At 48.3% G+C, this 19,399-nt stretch overlaps 1 protein-coding gene across 1 annotated transcript in view; it reads left to right on the forward strand.

Annotated features, from left to right (window-relative positions):
* The window catches only part of LOC137537214 (zinc finger protein 27-like), a 74,204-nt gene that overhangs the window by 5,732 nt on the left and 49,073 nt on the right, over positions 1 to 19,399 (forward strand). The window contains exon 6 of the mRNA XM_068259316.1: positions 1,749 to 2,876. Within this exon, the coding sequence (XP_068115417.1) occupies positions 1,749 to 2,876 (1,128 nt within the window). The remainder of the gene's footprint in view (positions 1 to 1,748; positions 2,877 to 19,399) is intronic.

The following is a 19,399-nucleotide window of genomic DNA, read 5'->3' on the forward strand; positions in this document are numbered from 1 at the left end:
GTGCCCCATGCAGTTATACTTTACCTGCCCCGGCCACTGCCCCCTAATGTAAACTATAACTGCATGGGGCACTGTGGGTACATGTACATTAGGGGAGGCAGCGGCCAGGGGCAGGTAAAGTATAACTGCATGGGGCACTGGTGTTACATGTACATTAGGGGAGGCAGTGGCCAGGGGCAGGTAAAGTATAACTGCATGGGGCACTGGGGGGTACATGTACATAAGGGGGGACAGAGGCCGGGGGCAGGTAAAGTATAACTGCATGGGGCACTGGGGGGTACATGTACATTAGGGGGGACAGTGGTTGGGGCAGGTAAAGTATAACCGCATGGGGCACTGGGTGTACATGTACATTAGGGGGGCAGGGGTCGGGGACAGGTAAAGTATAACTGCATGGGGCGCTGGGGGATACATGTACATTAGGGGGGCAGGGGTCGGGGGCAGGTAAAGTATAACTGCATGGGGCACTGGGGGTACATGTACATAAGGGGGGACAGAGGCCGGGGGCAGGTAAAGTATAACTGCATGGGGCACTGGGGGTACATGTACATAAGGGGGGACAGAGGCCAGGGGCAGGTAAAGTATAACTGCATGGGGCACTGGGGGTACATGTACATTAGGGGGGACAGAGGCCGGGGCAGGTAAAGTATAACTGCATGGGGCACTGGGGGTACATGTACATTAGGGGGGACAGTGGCCGGGGGCAGGTAAAGTATAACTGCATGGGGCACTGGGGGTATATGTACATTAGGGGGGACAGAGGCCGGGGCAGGTAAAGTATAACTGCATGGGGCACTGGGAGGTACATGTACATTAGGGGGGACAGTGGCCAGGGGCAGGTAAAGTATAACTGCATGGGGCACTGGGGGTACATGTACATTAGGGGGGACAGTGGCCGGGGGGAGGTAAAGTATAACTGCATGGGGCACTGGGGGTACATGTACATTAGGGGGGACAGAGGCCGGGGCAGGTAAAGTATAACTGCATGGGGCACTGGGGGGTACATGTACATTAGGGGGGACAGTGGCCGGGGGGAGGTAAAGTATAACTGCATGGGGCACTGGGGGTACATGTACATTAGGGGGGACAGAGGTCAGGGCAGGTAAAGTATAACTGCATGGGGCACATGTACATTAGGGGGGCAGGGGGCGGGAGAGGCAAGGCAATGTCATGAGGCCAATTGCCAAAAGATTTCATGGAAATCAGCCTGCAGTGTATGGGCAGACAACAGACCTCTCTCCAATCAAATTTGATCAGATTGGTCGATCGTCCGTCAAAATCACATAATGTATGGGTACCTTAAATCATTCCTTCCAGTGTCTCATAAAGTTCTACAATTTACTGGTTTTTCATATACGGCCAATGCTTTCGCTGTAGGGAGGGGTAATGAGATGCAAATAACTCTGATTTGTATGCAAATATAGTGCAAAATGTATGCCGATAATCACATTTGTCAAGGCAAAGTAATAGTCATGTGATTGTCCACCTGTAATGAGCACAACCTTCTGCAGTTTTGTCAGGCTGAGAACTACTGTAGTGATGGTCAGTGACATGCCAATAACTCTGAGATGGTGCAAATTGTATGCTAAGTATATGCAAAGCTATGAAGCTGCTGCATTTGGTCCATTTGTAATCTACATAAACTTTGTATCAATTTGGAATTATCAGCAGCTCACTGACCATCCTTCATATTTGATCCTCCCCTCAGAATTCTCTAACAGGAAGTGATGATATTTCTCTATTTGCAGGGCGGAGTCCCGGCATCAGGAACCTCTCAGAGATTCGTCTCTCTGTATCCACAGACTGTACAACGGATGGTGATGTCACTGGACAAGAGTCTCCTGCAGATATTCTGGTGACCTCAAATATTCCCCCAGACTCCCCTCACCTGTCTAACCCGGAGGGGCCTCATACCCAGCACAGCTCTCCCCCTGCTGGAGGGTCTCATTCCTGTTCCACGTGTGGGAAATGTTTTGTACAGAAATCACAGCTTGTCAGTCATGAGAGATCTCACACTGGTGAGAAGCCCTATTCATGTTCGGAGTGTGGAAAATGTTTTATTTGGATATCACATCTTGTCATACACAAGAGAACTCACACTGGTGAACGATCCTATACATGTGCTGAGTGTGGGAAATGTTTTGCAAAAAAATCACATCTTGTCATGCATGAAAGATCTCACACTGGCGAGAAGCCCTATTCATGTGCTGAGTGTGGGAAATGTTATGCACAGAAATCTCATCTTGTCATACATGAGAGATCTCACACTGGTGAGAAGCCATATTCATGTGCTGAGTGTGGGAAATCTTTTATTTGTAAATCAAAGCTTGTGAGACATGAGAGATCTCACACTGGTGAGCGATCCTATTCATGTGTTGAATGTGGGAAATCTTTTGGAAATAAATCAAGTCTTGTCAAACATGAGAGGGCTCACACTGGAGTGAAGCCTTATTCATGTGCTGAGTGTGGGAAATGTTTTGGAGTTAAAGAAAACCTTGTCACACATGAGAGATCGCACACCGGGGAGAAGCCATATTTATGTTCTGAGTGTGGGAAATGTTTTACACAGAAATCACACCTTGTCATACACAAGAGATCTCACACTGGAGAGAAGCCCTATTCATGTGCTGAGTGTGGGAATTTTTTTGCACATAAATCACATCTTGTCATACATGAGAGAACTCACACTGGAGAGAAGCTCTATTCATGTGCTGAGTGTGGGAAATGTTTTACACGGAAATCAAGTCTTGCCACACATGAGAGAACTCACACTGGAGAGAAGCCCTATTCATGTGCTGAGTGTGGGAAATGTTTTGCACATAAACCACATCTTGTCACACATGAGAAAACTCACACTGGTACACTAAATAGGAAGTAATGCATGCCGGATACATCTCGGAAGTGACACAGGCCTCTCATTGATACTGGTGCTCACGGGGGCCTGAGGGGAGATGAATGAATGGGAATAAAGTTCTCATACATTCATCTAACGATCAGCAGTGGAAATAAGTGAGCGGGAGGGAGCGCAGAGGCACGATCAGATAATGATCAATGTTTTTGAAGAAAAACAGTGATCATTCTCGGCAGACATGCACGGATTGGCTCAGGGGGCGTCTGTCCTCTGCTACCAATCCCCCCTGACGCCAAGACCATCGCGATCGTGTGCTCAGCCCCACAAATTGTACGAATGTGAGTCTCCCCTCCCTGTGGCTACAGCAGCATCTGCCGTGGGCATGAGGCTAGCGTCTCTGCGGCTACAGCAGCACTTGCCTTGGCCATGAGGCTTGCGTCTCTGCGGCTACAGCAGCTCCTGCCATGGCCATGAGGCTTGCATCCCTGCGGCTACAGCAGCACCTGCGTGGCCATGAGGTTTGCATCCCTGCGGCTACAGCAGCACTTGCCGTGGGCATGAGGCTAGCGTCTCTGCGGCTACAGCAGCACTTGCCTTGGCCATGAGGCTTGCGTCTCTGCGGCTACAGCAGCTCCTGCCATGGCCATGAGGCTTGCATCCCTGCGGCTACAGCAGCACCTGCGTGGCCATGAGGCTTGCATCCCTGTGGCTACAGTAGCACCTGCCATGGCCATGAGGCTTGCGTCCCTGTGGCTACAGTACCACCTGCCGTAGCCATGAGGCTTGCATCCCTGTGGCTACAGCAGCACCGGCCGTGGCCATGAGGCTTGCGTCCCTGCGGCTACAGCCAGGGCTATGGAGTTGGAGTCATAGTCGAGGAGTCGGAGTCGATTTTGGGGAGTCGGAGTTGCAGACGTTGATTTCATAAACTGAGGAGTCAGAGTCTGCTGATTTTTGTACAAAATCCACATCCCAGTTAAGTATTAGACTAAGGAGTCGGAGTCGGGGCAATTTTGGGTACCCGGAGCTGGAGTCGTGATTTCATAAACTGAGGAGTCGGAGTTGGAGTCTGAAGATTTTTGTACCGACTCCACAGCCCTGGCTACAGCAGCACCTACTGTGGCCATGAGGCTTGCGTCCCTGTGGCTACAGCAGCACATGCCACGTCCATGAGGCTTGCATCCCTGTGGCTACAGTACCACCTGCCGTGGCCATGGGGCTTGTGTCCCTGCAGGCTACAGTAGCAACCGCCGTAACCATGAGGCTTGCATCCCTGCGGCTACAGCAGCACCTGCGTGGCCATGAGGCTTGCATCCTTGTGGCTACAGCAGCACCTACCGTGGCCATGAGGCTTGCGTCCCTGTGGCTACAGCAGCACATGCCACGTCCATGAGGCTTGCGTCCCTGTGGCTACAGTACCACCTGCCATGGCCATGAGCCTCGCATCCCTGCGGCTACAGTAGCACCTGCCGTGGCCATGGGGCTTGTGTCCCTGCGGCTACAGTAGCACCTGCCGTAGCCATGAGACTTGCATCCCTGCGGCTACAGTAGCACCTGCATGGCCATGAGGCTTGCGTCCCTGCAGCTACAGCAGCACTTGCCATGGCCATGAGGCTTGCATCCCTGCGGCTACAGCAGCACCTGCCGTGGCCATGAGGCTTGCGTCCCTGCGGCTACAGCAGCACCTGCCGTGGCCATGAGGCTCGCGTCCCTGCGGCTACAGCAGCACTTGCCGTGGCCATGAGGCTTGCGTCCCTGCGGCTACAGCAGCACTTACCATGGCCGTGAGACTTGCGTCCCTGTGGCTACAGCAGCACTTGCCATGGCCATGAGGCTTGCGTCCCTGCGGCTACAGCAGCACTTGCCGTGGCCAGAGGCTTGCGTCCCTGCGGCTACGGCAGCACTTGCCTTGGCCATGAGGATTGCATTTCTGCGACTACAGCAGCACTTGGCCATGAGGTTCTCGTCCCTGCGGCTACAGCAGCACTTGCCGTGGCCATGAGGCTTGCGTCCCTGCGGCTACAGCAGCACCTGCCGTGACCATGAGGCTCGCATACCTGCGGCTACAGCAGCACCTGCCGTGGCCATGAGGCTTGCGTCCCTGCGGCTACAGCAGCACCTGCCGTGGCCATGAGGCTTGCGTCCCTGCAGCTACAGCAGCACCTGCCGTGGCCATGAGGCTCACGTACCTGCGGCTACAGCAGCACCTGCCGTGGCCAGAGGCTTGCGTCCCTGCGGCTACAGCAGCACTTGCCTTGGCCATGAGGTTACAGCAGCACCTGCCATGGCCATGAGTCTTGCATCCCTGCGGCTACAGCAGCATCTGCTGTGGCCATGAGGCTTGCATCCCTGCGGCTACAGCAGCACCTGCCGTAGCCATGAGGCTTGTGCCCCTGCGGCTACAGCACCACCTGCCTTGGCCATGAGACTCGTGTCCCTGCAGCTATAGCACCACCTGCTGTGGCCATGAGGCTTGCGTCCCTGCGGCTACAGCAGCACTTGGCGTGGCCATGAAGTTCGCATCACTGCGCCTACAGCACCACCTGCCGTGGCCATGAGGCTTGCGTCCCTGCGGCTACAGCAGCACCTGCCGTGACCATGAGGCTCGCATACCTGCGGCTACAGCAGCACCTGCCGTGGCCATGAGGCTTGCGTCCCTGCGGCTACAGCAGCACCTGCCGTGGCCATGAGGCTTGCGTCCCTGCGGCTACAGCAGCACCTGCCGTGGCCATGAGGCTCACGTACCTGCGGCTACAGCAGCACCTGCCGTGGCCAGAGGCTTGCGTCCCTGCGGCTACAGCAGCACTTGCCTTGGCCATGAGGTTACAGCAGCACCTGCCATGGCCATGAGTCTTGCATCCCTGCGGCTACAGCAGCATCTGCTGTGGCCATGAGGCTTGCATCCCTGCGGCTACAGCAGCACCTGCCGTAGCCATGAGGCTTGTGCCCCTGCGGCTACAGCACCACCTGCCTTGGCCATGAGACTCGTGTCCCTGCAGCTATAGCACCACCTGCTGTGGCCATGAGGCTTGCGTCCCTGCGGCTACAGCAGCACTTGGCGTGGCCATGAAGTTCGCATCACTGCGCCTACAGCACCACCTGCCGTGGCCATGAGGCTTGCGTCCCTGTGGCTACAGCAGCACTTGTCGTGGGCATGAGCCCCGTGTCCCTGCGGTAGAAACGGTTAAGAGACGGAAGCCTCAGGATCCTATTGAGGCTTTCCTCGCTACTCTGTTGTCCCGTCGCTGAGCGCTGCCCTCTATGAAAGATTAGCGACAAGGCAATAATTGTATAATACCATTATATTTTTTGAGACGGTGATCATTCCATCATATTTCATATCTTTGCAACCCTAGTTTTCCATGCAAAGGTTAATAAACCATCTGCTTTAATTCTTATTAGTGTTATTTAGTTTTTATATAGCGCTGACATCGTCCACAGCGCTGTACAGAGTATATTGTTTCGTCACGTAACTGTCCCTCAGGGGGGCTCACAGTCTAATCCCTACCATAGTCCTATGTCTATATATGTATCGTGTAGTGTATGTATTGTAGTCTAGGGCCAATTGTAGGGGGAAGCCAATAAACAAATCTATATGTTTTTGGGATGTGTGATAAAAATGAAGTGTCCGGTGGAAACCCACAAAGATGCAGGGAAAACATATAAACTCTGTGCAGATAGTGCCCTCGTTGAGATTTGAACCGGGGATCCATCACTTCAAAGCGAGAGTGCTAGCCACTATACCACCATGTGTCCTATGCAATGAGGCAGTGTCTGCTGTCACATGCAGCCATGGCTCTCCTGAAATGTAAATAGAAGTCAAAACACTTTTATTTGGCTGAACAAAGAGTGTGGAAATGCAAATTATGTGTTTTTGTTGGGAGCCAATAATAATATACTCCAGCACCAATAATGCAGATACACCCCAATGCCTCAGTGCTGCACCCCAAAAGTAAATTAGGAGATGATTGGATACAGGTGTTTGGGCTGGAGGTGAGATACAGGAATTCTGGGGTGGAGGGGGGGGACAGGTTATTGTTATATGTGTTACAATCACTGCTATAGACATCCCAATGCCTCAGTGCTGCACCTCAAATGTAAATTAGGAGATGATTGGATACAGGTGTTTGGGCTGGAGGTGAGATACAGGAATTCTGGGGTGGAGGGGGGGGACAGGTTATTGTTATATGTGTTACAGTCACTGCTATAGACACCCCAATGACTCAGTGCTGCACCCCAAATGTAAATTAGGAGATGATTGGATACATGTGTTGGTCTGGAGGTGAGATACAGGAATTCTGGGGTGGAGAGGGGGACAGGTTATTGTTATATGTGTTACAGTCACTGCTATAGACACCCCAATGACTCAGTGCTGCACCCTAAATGTAAATTAGGAGATGATTGGATACAGGTGTTTGGGCTGGAGGTGAGATACAGGAATTCTGGGGTGGAGAGGGGGACAGGTTATTGTTATATGTGTTACAGTCACTGCTATAGACAAATGTGGGAAGCTGTTGCTGGAAATGATTCTGTGTTATGTAACAAAATAAATCCTATTAGAATGGAAATCTGATGCATCTCCAAGTGTCTCTCCTGTGATTAAAGCTGCTAATAAAGTTATTCCTCTGGATAATGTGCTGAATATCAGCTGTATATTGTTCCCACAGTGTGACGTGTTTTGTTCCTCTGCATGGAATGCAAGATGTACCAGGGATGCTCATCCGGATCCGGGTAGCCGGGTAAACCCGAGTATCCGACCATTTTTCCGCTATCCGGGTCGGATTTGGATACCTGGGCCACTATCTGGATAGCTCTATGCGGATTTCTGGCCGCATAATCCGGATACCCGCGGATATCCGTTCGGATATCCGGATCCGGGTAGTGTAACTAAGGAGATGATGTCATTACGCCAATCAGAGGGCTCCCAGCAGAAGCCCTAGCAACCAATCACAGAGGGGAACTCTGGCTAGCCCCACCTGACCTCATTGAGCCAATCAGAGGCGTCCCAGCCTGAGCCCTGGCACCCAATCACGGAAGGGAACCCTGGCCAGCCCCCCTGTGTAATAAGGAGGGCTGGCATGATGAGACAAGATCGTCCTTGCTTGTGTGGCTGGCTGGCTGGTCACTGACAGACTTGCTCCAGTGCTGTTGGCTTAGCAAGTGCTGCCTGTATACAGTGATAAACCTAAAGCTTTGAGTGCTAAACACCTTCACTACACTATTGTTTTTTTTAGCTAGCTAGTGTAATTGTTTGATTTCATTCACTCAGGTCCTGCTGTCTGTGTCTGTGTGTGCTGTGCAGGCCAGCAGGACAGTATAGGTTAGGGAATAGGATAGGATTACTGTGTTATTGTATTGTATTATATAGTTAGTTAGTACTGCAGTTAGTTGCTAGAGTAGTACTGTGTTAGCTTACTATAGATTACTGCAGTGCTGCTGTGCTGAGCATTGTCAGCGTGACAGTTAGACAGATTGGGCCTGATTCACAAAGCGGTGCTAACAGTTAGCACGCTGGTGAAAAGCCCTTTATCATGCCTAAACTCAGTTTAGGCATGATAAGTTTAGGGGCTCGATTCACAAAGCGGTGCAAAGTGTTAGCACCATGGTGAAAAGGCCCTTATCACGCCTAAAGTCACTTTAGGCATGATAAGAAGAAACTCGCGCGAAGTTGCCGCGCGTACGCGCGTAAGTGCGCGCGCAACACCCGACGCTTCGCGCGAAGCTCCCATTAAGCCCTATGGGACTTTGCGCGCGCTCTTACGCGCGAATGCGCTTACGCGCGGTAACTTCGCGCGAAGAGCAGGAAAAATCGGTGATAACTCAGTGGTGAAAAGGTCATCACGCCTAAAGTCTTTTAGGCGTGATAACTGGGTTATCACCACTTTGTGAATCGAGGCCTAGGTGTGATGAGTTTAGGTGTGATAAGTTTAGGCATGATAAGTTTAGGTGTGATAAGTTTAGGCATGATAAGTTTAAGCACCAACTGCGTTAGCACCGCAGTGCACAGCTGATCAAAAGTTTTGTGCTAGCAAAGTCTGGTGCACTTCGCATAGAGTTTAATGGCGCTGCTTTCCGTGCGGGACTTTGCACGCTATTTACACTTATCTAAACTTAGCATGCCTAAACTTATCACACCTAAACTTATCACGCCTAAACTGGCTTTTCACCAGCGTGGTGCAATGGTTTTCACGCCTAAAGTCTCTAACTGGGTTAGCACCGCTTTGTGAATCGAGCCCATAGTGTGCATTGTCTGTCCTCTACTCTGCGGTCTGTCACTCTGTGCTGATTTGATTTAAAATCCAACCCCGATTTCATTAAAGTAAAAGTACCCCACATCATCTGGTGACATCATCACGTATAAGTTGTACTATGTCTGCTGGCACCGGCAGCCGGGGGAGGGGCAGCAAGGGCAAGAGGACAGGGAGCAACATTACGGCCACCCTCAGAAGGTCTGCCGTGTCAGTGTCAACCCCAGTGGGCAGCCTACCCTCAGTCAGCGAGCTTTTCGCTCCAGACGCCACGATTGAACTCAGGGCTGTTAGCCGCAAGGAGTTTGAGGAGGATTTTCTGGGTTTTGAGGAGGTGGGGTATGATGTTGATGATGGGATGAAGGGCCGTGACTACCATCCACAGGATGGGGATGTCAGCTCTGACTCTGAGGAGGAGGATGCGTCGGTGGGTTTGGCACGGAGGATCAGCATTGCAGACAGTGGCCGTGGAATGCGGGACCCACCACATCCTTCTGCCACTACCACCAACCACACCACTCAACCCCCAACCGCCACAGGGAGGAAAGCCGCAGCATCCCATTCAGGCCGCAGGGATATGTTCACCTCCCCAATCTGGCGGTTTTTCACTCTGCCCTTATTGGACAGCAAGTTTGCCATATGCAATGTGTGCAAACTACTGATGAGCAGAGGCTGTGAGTGACCCCTACAAGTAAGGCACCTCCAGCTTCATCACCCATCTGACCAAAAAACATGTTGTTGAGAATGAGGAGTTCAAGAGGCTGAAGCAATCTGGCGCTGGCTCCCACCACCACGGTGCCACAGGCCACTGCTGCTGATACCACCACCTATATTAAACCCAAAACACAATTGCGGTGTCATTTATTGGAGGTGTCTGGGCTGAAAACTGTCATGTCCCAGTTGTGCGATTGGACTTTGGACAACCGCACGACCGCTGTCTGGAACCTAGTCCTGATGTTAATTGACAGCTTTTTTTTTTTTTTTTTCATTTTATGGCCACCAAATAATTAGTGTTTCCCTTTAAAAAACATGATGCTACATGCATCATTTACCCTAAAAACCCATTCTAAAGCTATTTAAAGGGCACTTCCGGGTTTTCTATCCGGCTACACGAATAGGTCGGGTACCCGCGGGAAATTTGATCGGATATCCGAATCGGATCCAGATATCCGCAAGGTCGGATCCGGGTATCTGGGTACCCGGATCCGGGCGGGTATTAAAAAGTACTACCTGAGCAACCCTGAGATGTACTATTATCTGCATCACTCACATTTACTGTAATAAATAAATTGCATTGTTATAATGAATGAGGGCAGTGTAAGCTCAGTGTTTGTAGCCGGAGCTCTCTGTAACATTGCAGGTCTGTAGTCTGTCACTGGTGAGGGTCAATGACATGCAAATAATTCTCTGAGTTGATGCAAAATTCAGTAAGCAAAATCTATTTATTGTCTTACAATATTCGATATACATCAAAAGGTAACGGCAGCAATCTTACCATGAACAGACAGCATATTACATGAACAGCTGGACCAATGAGAACAGATGGATTTGTCAGCTGACCGGCTTGGTCAGCTGACTCTCCTCTGAGTGTCAAATAAGCTCTGCCTTTCAGCGCACGCGTCCTTCTGAACCTGTGTGGACTATCAGTCCCAGCCACACCAGACATGCTTTGCAATGCGTCAGCCTGTTCGAGCGCGGGGCCAGCCGCACCGCCAACCAAGCATGCGGCGGTTTCCCCGCGCTCAGCCACTGTGTCAGTAATAGGCCTATGCGTACCGACTGCCGCGTTGGACGTGGATTCCGCCGCTGGGCATGCGGCGGCTTTTCCGCGTTCCGCCCCGCTAGTGGACGCGTGCCTAAACACTCCAGATGCCATGCTAAACGCGGAATCAGCCGCCTCACTCTGAACACTTGCGGCGGCTCTTCCGCGTTTTCTCACACAGGAATTATTACATCAGCACATCTCCAGCATAGGTGGCTAAGAGAAGGGCTCATCCTCTGCACCCTCTCAGGAGGGGAATATATCCTATGCAGGAATTATTACATCAGCACATCTCCAGCATAGGTCGCTAAGAGAAGGGCTCATCCTCTGCATCTTCTCAGGAGGGCAACATATCCTATGCAGGCATTGTTATTACATCAGCACATCTCCAGCATAGGTGGCTAAGAGAAGGGCCCGTCCTCTCAGGAGGGGAATATATCCTATGCAGGAATTGTTATTACATCAGCACATCTCCAGCATAGGTGGCTAAGAGAAAGGCTCATCTTCTGCATCCTCTCAGGAGGGGAATATATCCTAGGCAGGATGTAACGATCGGTGTAACACAGAGAGGATCTGATTACCGGTGATCTGCAGTATCACCGAAAATGCAGATATATACCGGATTATTGATGATCTGCAGTATCACCGATAATCAGATATATCTCTAACCTCTGCACACTTGTGGGGTAAGAGTGTTTTGGTGCAACAGTAATACTTTGAGGACCGCACCTGGAAGACAGGTGCAAGAGCAGATAGGAATACTGCTTGGCAACTGGTTCCTTCCGTAGTCTGGACTCTCCAAGGGGAGGAGTCAGACAGAGAATGGGAAGGACAGAACGTGAGTGACACCAATGGAAAAGTGTCACTGACAGATCTGTTAACTATCTCCTAACAGGAGAGATAGTTCTCGAGGTCGGACAAGCCAGGTCGTCAACACACAGACAGATAAAGTACAGAGACAGGAGGCAGATGCAGAATCCAGGGACTAGCCGAGTTTTGGCAACAGAGTATCAGAATGACAAAGGTACAAAATCAGAGATCAGAGGAATGGTCAGGAAAGCAGAAGGTCATAACAAATAATCAACAATGTCTAAGCTAAGGTGTGAGATCCCTGGCCGTCAACGCCTTGGAAACTGATCTAGAGTATAATACAGATAATAACAGACTTCCTAGACTAAGGTGTGAGATCCTTGGCCATCAACACTTTGGAAACTGGTCTAATAAACACAGATACTGACAAGGTCTGAGTGCTACCACGTAGTGATCGCAACGCCAGACACCAGAGGAATGACCAGCACCCACTACATATACACCAGCGCTTCCCAGCGCCTCCCCTAAGTGCTGGACCAATGAGAACAGATGGATTTGTCAGCTGACCGGCCTGGTCAGCTGACTCTCCTCTGAGTGTCATATAAGCTCTGCCTTTCAGCGCGCGCGTCCTTCTGAACCTGTGTGGACTATCAGTCCCAGCCACACCAGACATGCTTTGCAATGCGTCAGCCTGTTCGAGCGCGGGGCCAGCCGCACTGCCAACCAAGCATGCGGCGGTTTCCCCGCGCTCAGCCACTGTGTCAGTAATAGGCCTATGCGTACCGACTGCCGCGTTGGACGTGGATTCCGCCGCTGGGCATGCGGCGGTTTTTCCGCGTTCCGCCCCGCTAGTGGACGCGTGCCTAAACACTCCAGATGCCATGCTAAACGCGGAATCAGCCGCCTCACTCTGAACACTTGCGGCTCTTCCACGTTTTCTCACACAGGAATTATTACATCAGCACATCTCCAGCATAGGTGGCTAAGAGAAGGGCTCATCCTCTGCACCCTCTCAGGAGGGGAATTTATCCTATGCAGGAATTGTTATTACATCAGCACATCTCCAGCATAGGTGGCTAAGAGAAGGGCTCATCCTCTGCATCCTCTCAGGAGGGGAATATATCCTATGCAGGAATTATTACATCAGCACATCTCCAGCATAGGTGGCTAAGAGAAGGGCTCATCCTCTGCATCCTCTCAGGAGGGGAATATATCCTATGCAGGAATTGTTATAACATCAGCACATCTCCAGCATAGGTGGCTAAGAGAAGGGCTCATCCTCTGCATCCTCTCAGGAGGGGAATATATCCTATGTAGGAATTGTTATTACATCAGCACATCTCCAGCATAGGTGGCTAAGAGAAGGGCTCATCATCTGCATCCTCTCAGGAGGGGAATATATCCTATGCAGGAATTATTATATCGGCACATCTCCAGCATAGGTGGCTAAGAGAAGGGCTCATCCTCTGCACCCTCTCAGGAGGGGAATGTTATCCTATGCAGGAATTGTTATTACATCAGCACATCTCCAGCATAGGTGGCTAAGAGAAGGGCTCATCTTCTGCCTCCTCTCAGGAGGGGAATATATCCTATGCAGGAATTATTACATCAGCACATCTCCAGCATAGGTGGCTAAGAGAAGGGCTCATCTTCTGCCTCCTCTCAAGAGGGGAATATATCCTATGCAGGAATTATTATTACATCAGCACATCTCCAGCATAGGTGGCTAAGAGAAGGGCTCATCTTCTGCATCCTCTCAGGAGGGGAATATATCCTATGCAGGAATTATTACATCAGCACATCTCCAGCATAGGTGGCTAAGAGAAGGGCTCATCCTCTGCATCCTCTCAGGAGGGGAATATATCCTATGCAGGAATTATTACATCAGCACATCTCCAGCATAGGTGGCTAAGAGAAGGGCTCATCCTCTGCATCCTCTCAGGAGGGGAATATATCCAATGCAGGAATTATTACATCAGCACATCTCCAGCATAGGTGGCTAAGAGAAGGGCTCATCCTCTCAGGAGGGGAATATATCCTATGAGGGAATTATTACATCAGCACATCTCCAGCATAGGTGGCTAAGAGAAGGGCTCATCCTCTGCATCCTCTCAGGAGGGGAATATATCCTATGCAGGAATTGTTATTGAATTAGTCGATTTTTAGCTGAACGTCGTGAAGAATGTCTTCCCATTCTTTGTTGTCAATGTCGTTCATGTCCTGCTGTCACTTACGTTTGCAGTTGGTTATATAACCTATGCAGTCGCCAGCTGCTAATTTGAGGTAAATTGCAGGTTTATCAAGCCGTCTTAGAAGAAAAGTGAGTTCTACCCGGCGCCACTACAAGTTGGAAATTCCCTGAGGAAATGGAGATGCTATCTGCCGATAGCAGAAAAACATCTGGTTATTTACATTATAAGTGTTTTTGAGAAAACTAAAGGTCATCAATTTGCCCTCATTCACTACGTGTGTTACAAGCCTGAATGGAGAAACTGGGATTGATCACAGTTTGCAGCAACACAGACACTGAGGCAGGTAAATACTGTGTAAAGTGTTTATTGGCAGACCGTCCATACAACAATATCATGCAAATGTAATGCAACTGCATGCATAACAAACAATCAGGAAATATAGTGACAAATATATACAACGTTGCAACCACCCACATGCAAACCCCCCAAAATCTATCTATCTATCTAAATATACAGTCTTGGCCAAAAATTTTGAGGCTGTCAAAAATATCCGTTTTCACAAAGTTTGCTCCTAAACTGCTTTTAGATCTTTGTTTTAGTTGTTTATGTGATGTACTGAAGTATAATTATAAGCACTTCATACGATTCAAAGGCTTTTATTGACCATTACATGAGATTTAAAGAGAACCTGAGCCGAAAATAAAAAGTTAAAATAACCATACACAGGTCATACTTACCTCCTGTGCAGTCTATTCCTCAATCTCTTTCTCCTCTCCTGCATCCTGTTTGCCCACTCTGAACAATGGAATTCTCTGTCCTCCGTCTTGAAAATGACCATTACCCCATAACAGCTTCCTGGTCAGCACACTGTTAAACTGTAATATCACCCACTTGAGCCATAGGGAAAAATGAACATTACCTTGCACAGTCAGTTGTAACTGACAGCTGCTGATATATAACTGACAGCAACTGGTATATTTCAATAATAATATAACAAAATATTGTCAGAACTGGAAGGGATCACTGTAGGAAGAAAATGGTGAGCTTCTGAGAGGAACTGATGGCGAGGTAAGTATGTAGTATTCATTTGCAGCTACGTCATGTGTTTATTTTAAATAATTTTACTCACTACAGGTTCCCTTTAAGCAAAGAATCAGTATTTGCAGTGTTGGCCCTTCTTTTTTCAGGACCTCTGCAATGCGACTGAACATGCTTTCAATCAACTTCTGGGCCAAATCCTGACTGATAGCAACCCATTCTTTCATAATCACTTCTTTGAGTTTCTCAGAATTAGTTGGTTTTTCTTTGTCCACCCGCCTCTTGAGGAATGACCACAAGTTCTCAATGGGATTAAGATCTGGGGAGTTTACAGGCCATGGACCCAAAATTTAAAGGTTTTGGTCTCCGAGACACTTATTTATCACTTTTGCCTTATGACACGGTGCTCCATTGTGCTGGAAAATGCATTGTTCTTCACCAAACTTGTTGGATTGTTGGAAGAAATTGCTGTTGGAGGGTGTTTTGGTACCATTCTTTATTCGTGGCTGTGTTTTTTTGCAAAATTGTGAGTGAGCCCACTCCCTTGGATGAGAAGCAACCCCACACATGAATAGTCTCAGGATACGTTACTGTTGGCATGACACAGGACTGATGGTAGCGCTCACCTTTTCTTCACCTGACAAGCCTTTTTCCAGATGCCCCAAACAATCGGAAAGGGGCTTCTTTGGAGAATATGACTTTGCCCCAGTCCTCAGCAGTCCATTCACCATACTTTCTGCAGAAGCTCAATCTGTCCCTGATGTTTTTTTGGGAGAGAAGTGGCTTCTTTGCTGCCCTTCTTGACACCAGGCCATCTTCCAAAAGTCTTCGCCTCACTGTGGATGCAGATGTGCTCACACCTTCCTGCTGCCATTCCTGAGCAACCTCTGCACTGGTTGCACTCCGATCCCGCAGCTGAATTGCTACTGCTATTCTAAAAACGTAAGCACCAACTTTACTAATTTCCAATATTTTTGACAGTCTCAAAACTTTTGGCCTGGACTGTACATAGTATATATAGACAGAATAAATATATACACACAATCGCAGCACGAGGAGGCAGGCAGAAATCATGGCCAGGACAAATCATAAATTCGGAAACAATCACAGTAGGCAGGAATCAAGGTCAGACACAATATAATTTCGGCAACAGGAAAGCAGATACAGGATAACAGGATTGTCCAGATACTCAGGCCTGTGAACACAAAGTTTTGGAACAGGTTACATCTTGCAGGGCCCTTATATAAGGAAGACACACCTGCTGCATGATTGAGACACAAAGTAAGTCAGTATAGAGCAACCCTTATAGTGGCAAAGCTGTTTCCAGACAGCATAGAGCCACCTAATGGTGGAGCAGTGAAAGTCCATGAGATGCAAAGTCCCCAGAGCCACCTGCTAGTGGAATAATGGAAGTCCATGAAAGATCAAGTCAATGCTGCCACCAGCAGGCAGAAAGTAGCAGAACGTGATTCCTAATAACGTGCTTTAAAGAGGAGCTGTCAGCCATACTACCTCAGGAAAAAAACAAATATATAAGTAGATAAATACTTGCTCTACTTACATAACATATGTATTGCACTGTCCACGTTATGATTCCTGTGAATTTTATAAAGGAAAAGTAGAGAATGCTATTCTAGACAGTTTCCATATTTGCTGTGGCTATTTTGAAGCCAGTCGTGATGTAATATCCGCCCTTAGTCTCCTCTGCCTGATTTTCCCGCCCTTTACTATAGAAAGTGCATTGTCTCAGCCTGAGAAATATTGGCCAATCAGAGAGGAACAGAGGTGTGGGAGTGGAAAACAGGAGGGAAAGAGGCTTCAGCCAATCAGGCTGCATTAGTTAAGTATGAGGGAAAAGTAGAGAAGCAAAAAAAGACAACCCAGCATACCCTGCAACTTCTCTTTTGTGTACCAAATTTTCTGTGTACTAAATAAGTCAGGTAAACTGGGGAATGATAATTTATCAACAAGAAAAGTAATAGTGATTGTAACTTTTGGATTGCCTGGTTAGCATCCTTATTACTTGTTTACCAGATAAAAATAAAGAATTGATTTTTGATTTTATGCCCGACAGTTACTCTTTATAAGTGTGTGATTCCTTGTCCTGCCCAGAGAGTGGCATGTGAAACCTCCAAGAAATGGGGCAAGTGGAGATTATCCCACAGTGGGGTGCAGGGAAACAGCCATATATTGTTTTCTTTAAATCCTAGTATTGACTGAAAAAAAAAAAAAGTATACAAAACACATATGCGTTTTACATTAACAAACCGCAAATGCATTAAAACACAAGCAAAACGCATGAAAAAAATGCAAATGCAAAAAGCACCAAAAATGCGGTAAAATCGCAATCGCACCATCCTAAACCGCTACTTTTACACGCTATCTCATACAGTGGGATGCGAAAGTTTGGGTAACCTTGTTAATCGTCAATGAATAAATATATGTATAATATATGTATAAATCATTGGTTACGATAAAAAAATATCTAAATACATAGGAGGCACACACAGTGATATTTGAGAAGTGAAATGAAGTTTATTGGATTTAAAGAAAATGTGCAATAAATGTTTAAACAAAATTAGGCAGGTGCATAAATTTGGGCACCACAATAAAGAAATGAAATCAATATTTAGTAGATCCTCATTTTGCAGAAATGACAGCCTCTAAACGCTTCCTGTAGGTTCCAATGAGAGTCTGGATTCTGGTTGAAGGTGTTTTGGACCATTCCTCTTTACAAAACATCTGTAGTTCACGAGTGCTGTAATAACAGCGCAGGAGATTTGGGCGCAGCCAGCACCACCATAGACCCTGCACTGTGAGTAACTTCAACGCCGTCAGAAGACGAAGCTGAAGTTGCTCTTAAAACACTATAATTCGGCCTCCAGCAATAGCTGGAAGCCGAATTATATCATTCCCGTGGATGTGGAGGGGGAATAGTATTTATGCCGCAAGGAACTTATTCAGCAGCAGGATAAGCCATATACCGGCTATGTCCTGCACCCAAGTCGCCCGGGGGCCAATTCCTATGTACGCCTAGTTCATTCAGGTTTGATGGCTTCCGAGCATGGACAGCTCTCTTTAACTCACACCACAGATTTTCAATTATATTCAGGTCTGGGGACTGAGATGGTCACTCTAGAACATTGTACTTGTTCCTCTGCATGAATGCCTTAGTGGATTTTGAGCAGTGTTTAGGGTCGTTGTGTTGTTGAAAGATCCAGCCCCAGCGCAGCTTCAGCTTTGTCACTGATCCCTGGACATTGGTCTCCAGAATCTGCTGATACTGAGTGGAATCCATGCGTCCCTCAACTTTGACAATATTCCCAGTCCCTACACTAGCCACACAGCCCCACAGCATGATGGAACCACCACCATATTTTACTGTAGGTAGCAGGTGTTTTTCTTGGAATGCTGTGTTGTTTTTCCTTCATACATAACACTCCTTGTTATGCCCAAATAACTCCATTTTAGTTTCATCAGTCCACAGCACCTTATTCCAAAATAAAGCTGGCTTGTCCAAATGTGCTTTAGCATACCTCAAGCAGCTCTGTTTGTGCTGTGGGCAGAGAAGAGATTTCCTCTGCATCACTCTCGCATACAGCATCTCCTTGCGTAAAGGGCGCCAGATGGTTGAATGATGCACAGTGACTCCATCTGCAGCAAGATGATGTTGTAGGTCTTTGGTGCTGGTCTGTGTGTTGAGTCTGACTGTTCTCACCATTCGTCCATTCAAGATTTTTCTTGGTCTGTCACTTAACTTGAACTGAGCCTGTGGTCTTCCATTTCCTCAATATGTTCCTAACTATTGAAACAGACAGCTGAATTTTCTGAGACAGCTTTCTGTATCCTTCCCCTAAACCAACAATCTTTGTCCCCCATCTTGCTATTTTTCAGTGAAAATTATTAGAGGAGGAAAAGTTACAATTGACCCCTTTAAATACTCTTTCTCATAATTGGATTCACCTGTGTATGTAGGTCAGGGGTCACTGAGCTTACCAAGCCAATTTGAGTTCCAATAATTCGTTTTAAAGGTTTTGGAATCAATAAAGATAAAATCTATGCACCTGCCTAATTTTATTTAAACAATTATTGCACACTTTCTATGAATCCAATAAACTTCCTTTCACTTCTCAAATATCACTGTGTGTGTCTCCTATATGTAGAGATGGGCCGAACGGTTCGCCGGCGAACGGTTCCCGGCGAACTTCGGTGGTTCGCGTTCGCCTCCCGCAGGCGAACGTTTCCGGAAGTTCGGTTCGCCCCACAATGCACTATGAGGGTCAACTTTGACCCTCTACATCACAGTCAGCAGGCCCAGTGTAGCCAATTAGGCTACACTAGCCCCTGGAGCCCCACCCCCCTTATATAAGGCAGGCAGCGGCGGCCATTACGGCCACTCGTGTGCCTGCATTAGAGAGAGTAGGGCGAGCTGCTGTCTGTCTCTCATAGGGAAAGATTAGTTAGGCTTAGCTTTTCCTGGCTGCATACCTGTTCAGTG

This window comes from Hyperolius riggenbachi, chromosome 10, assembly GCF_040937935.1.
Source record: "Hyperolius riggenbachi isolate aHypRig1 chromosome 10, aHypRig1.pri, whole genome shotgun sequence".
In the NCBI taxonomy this organism is placed as follows: domain Eukaryota; kingdom Metazoa; phylum Chordata; class Amphibia; order Anura; family Hyperoliidae; genus Hyperolius; species Hyperolius riggenbachi.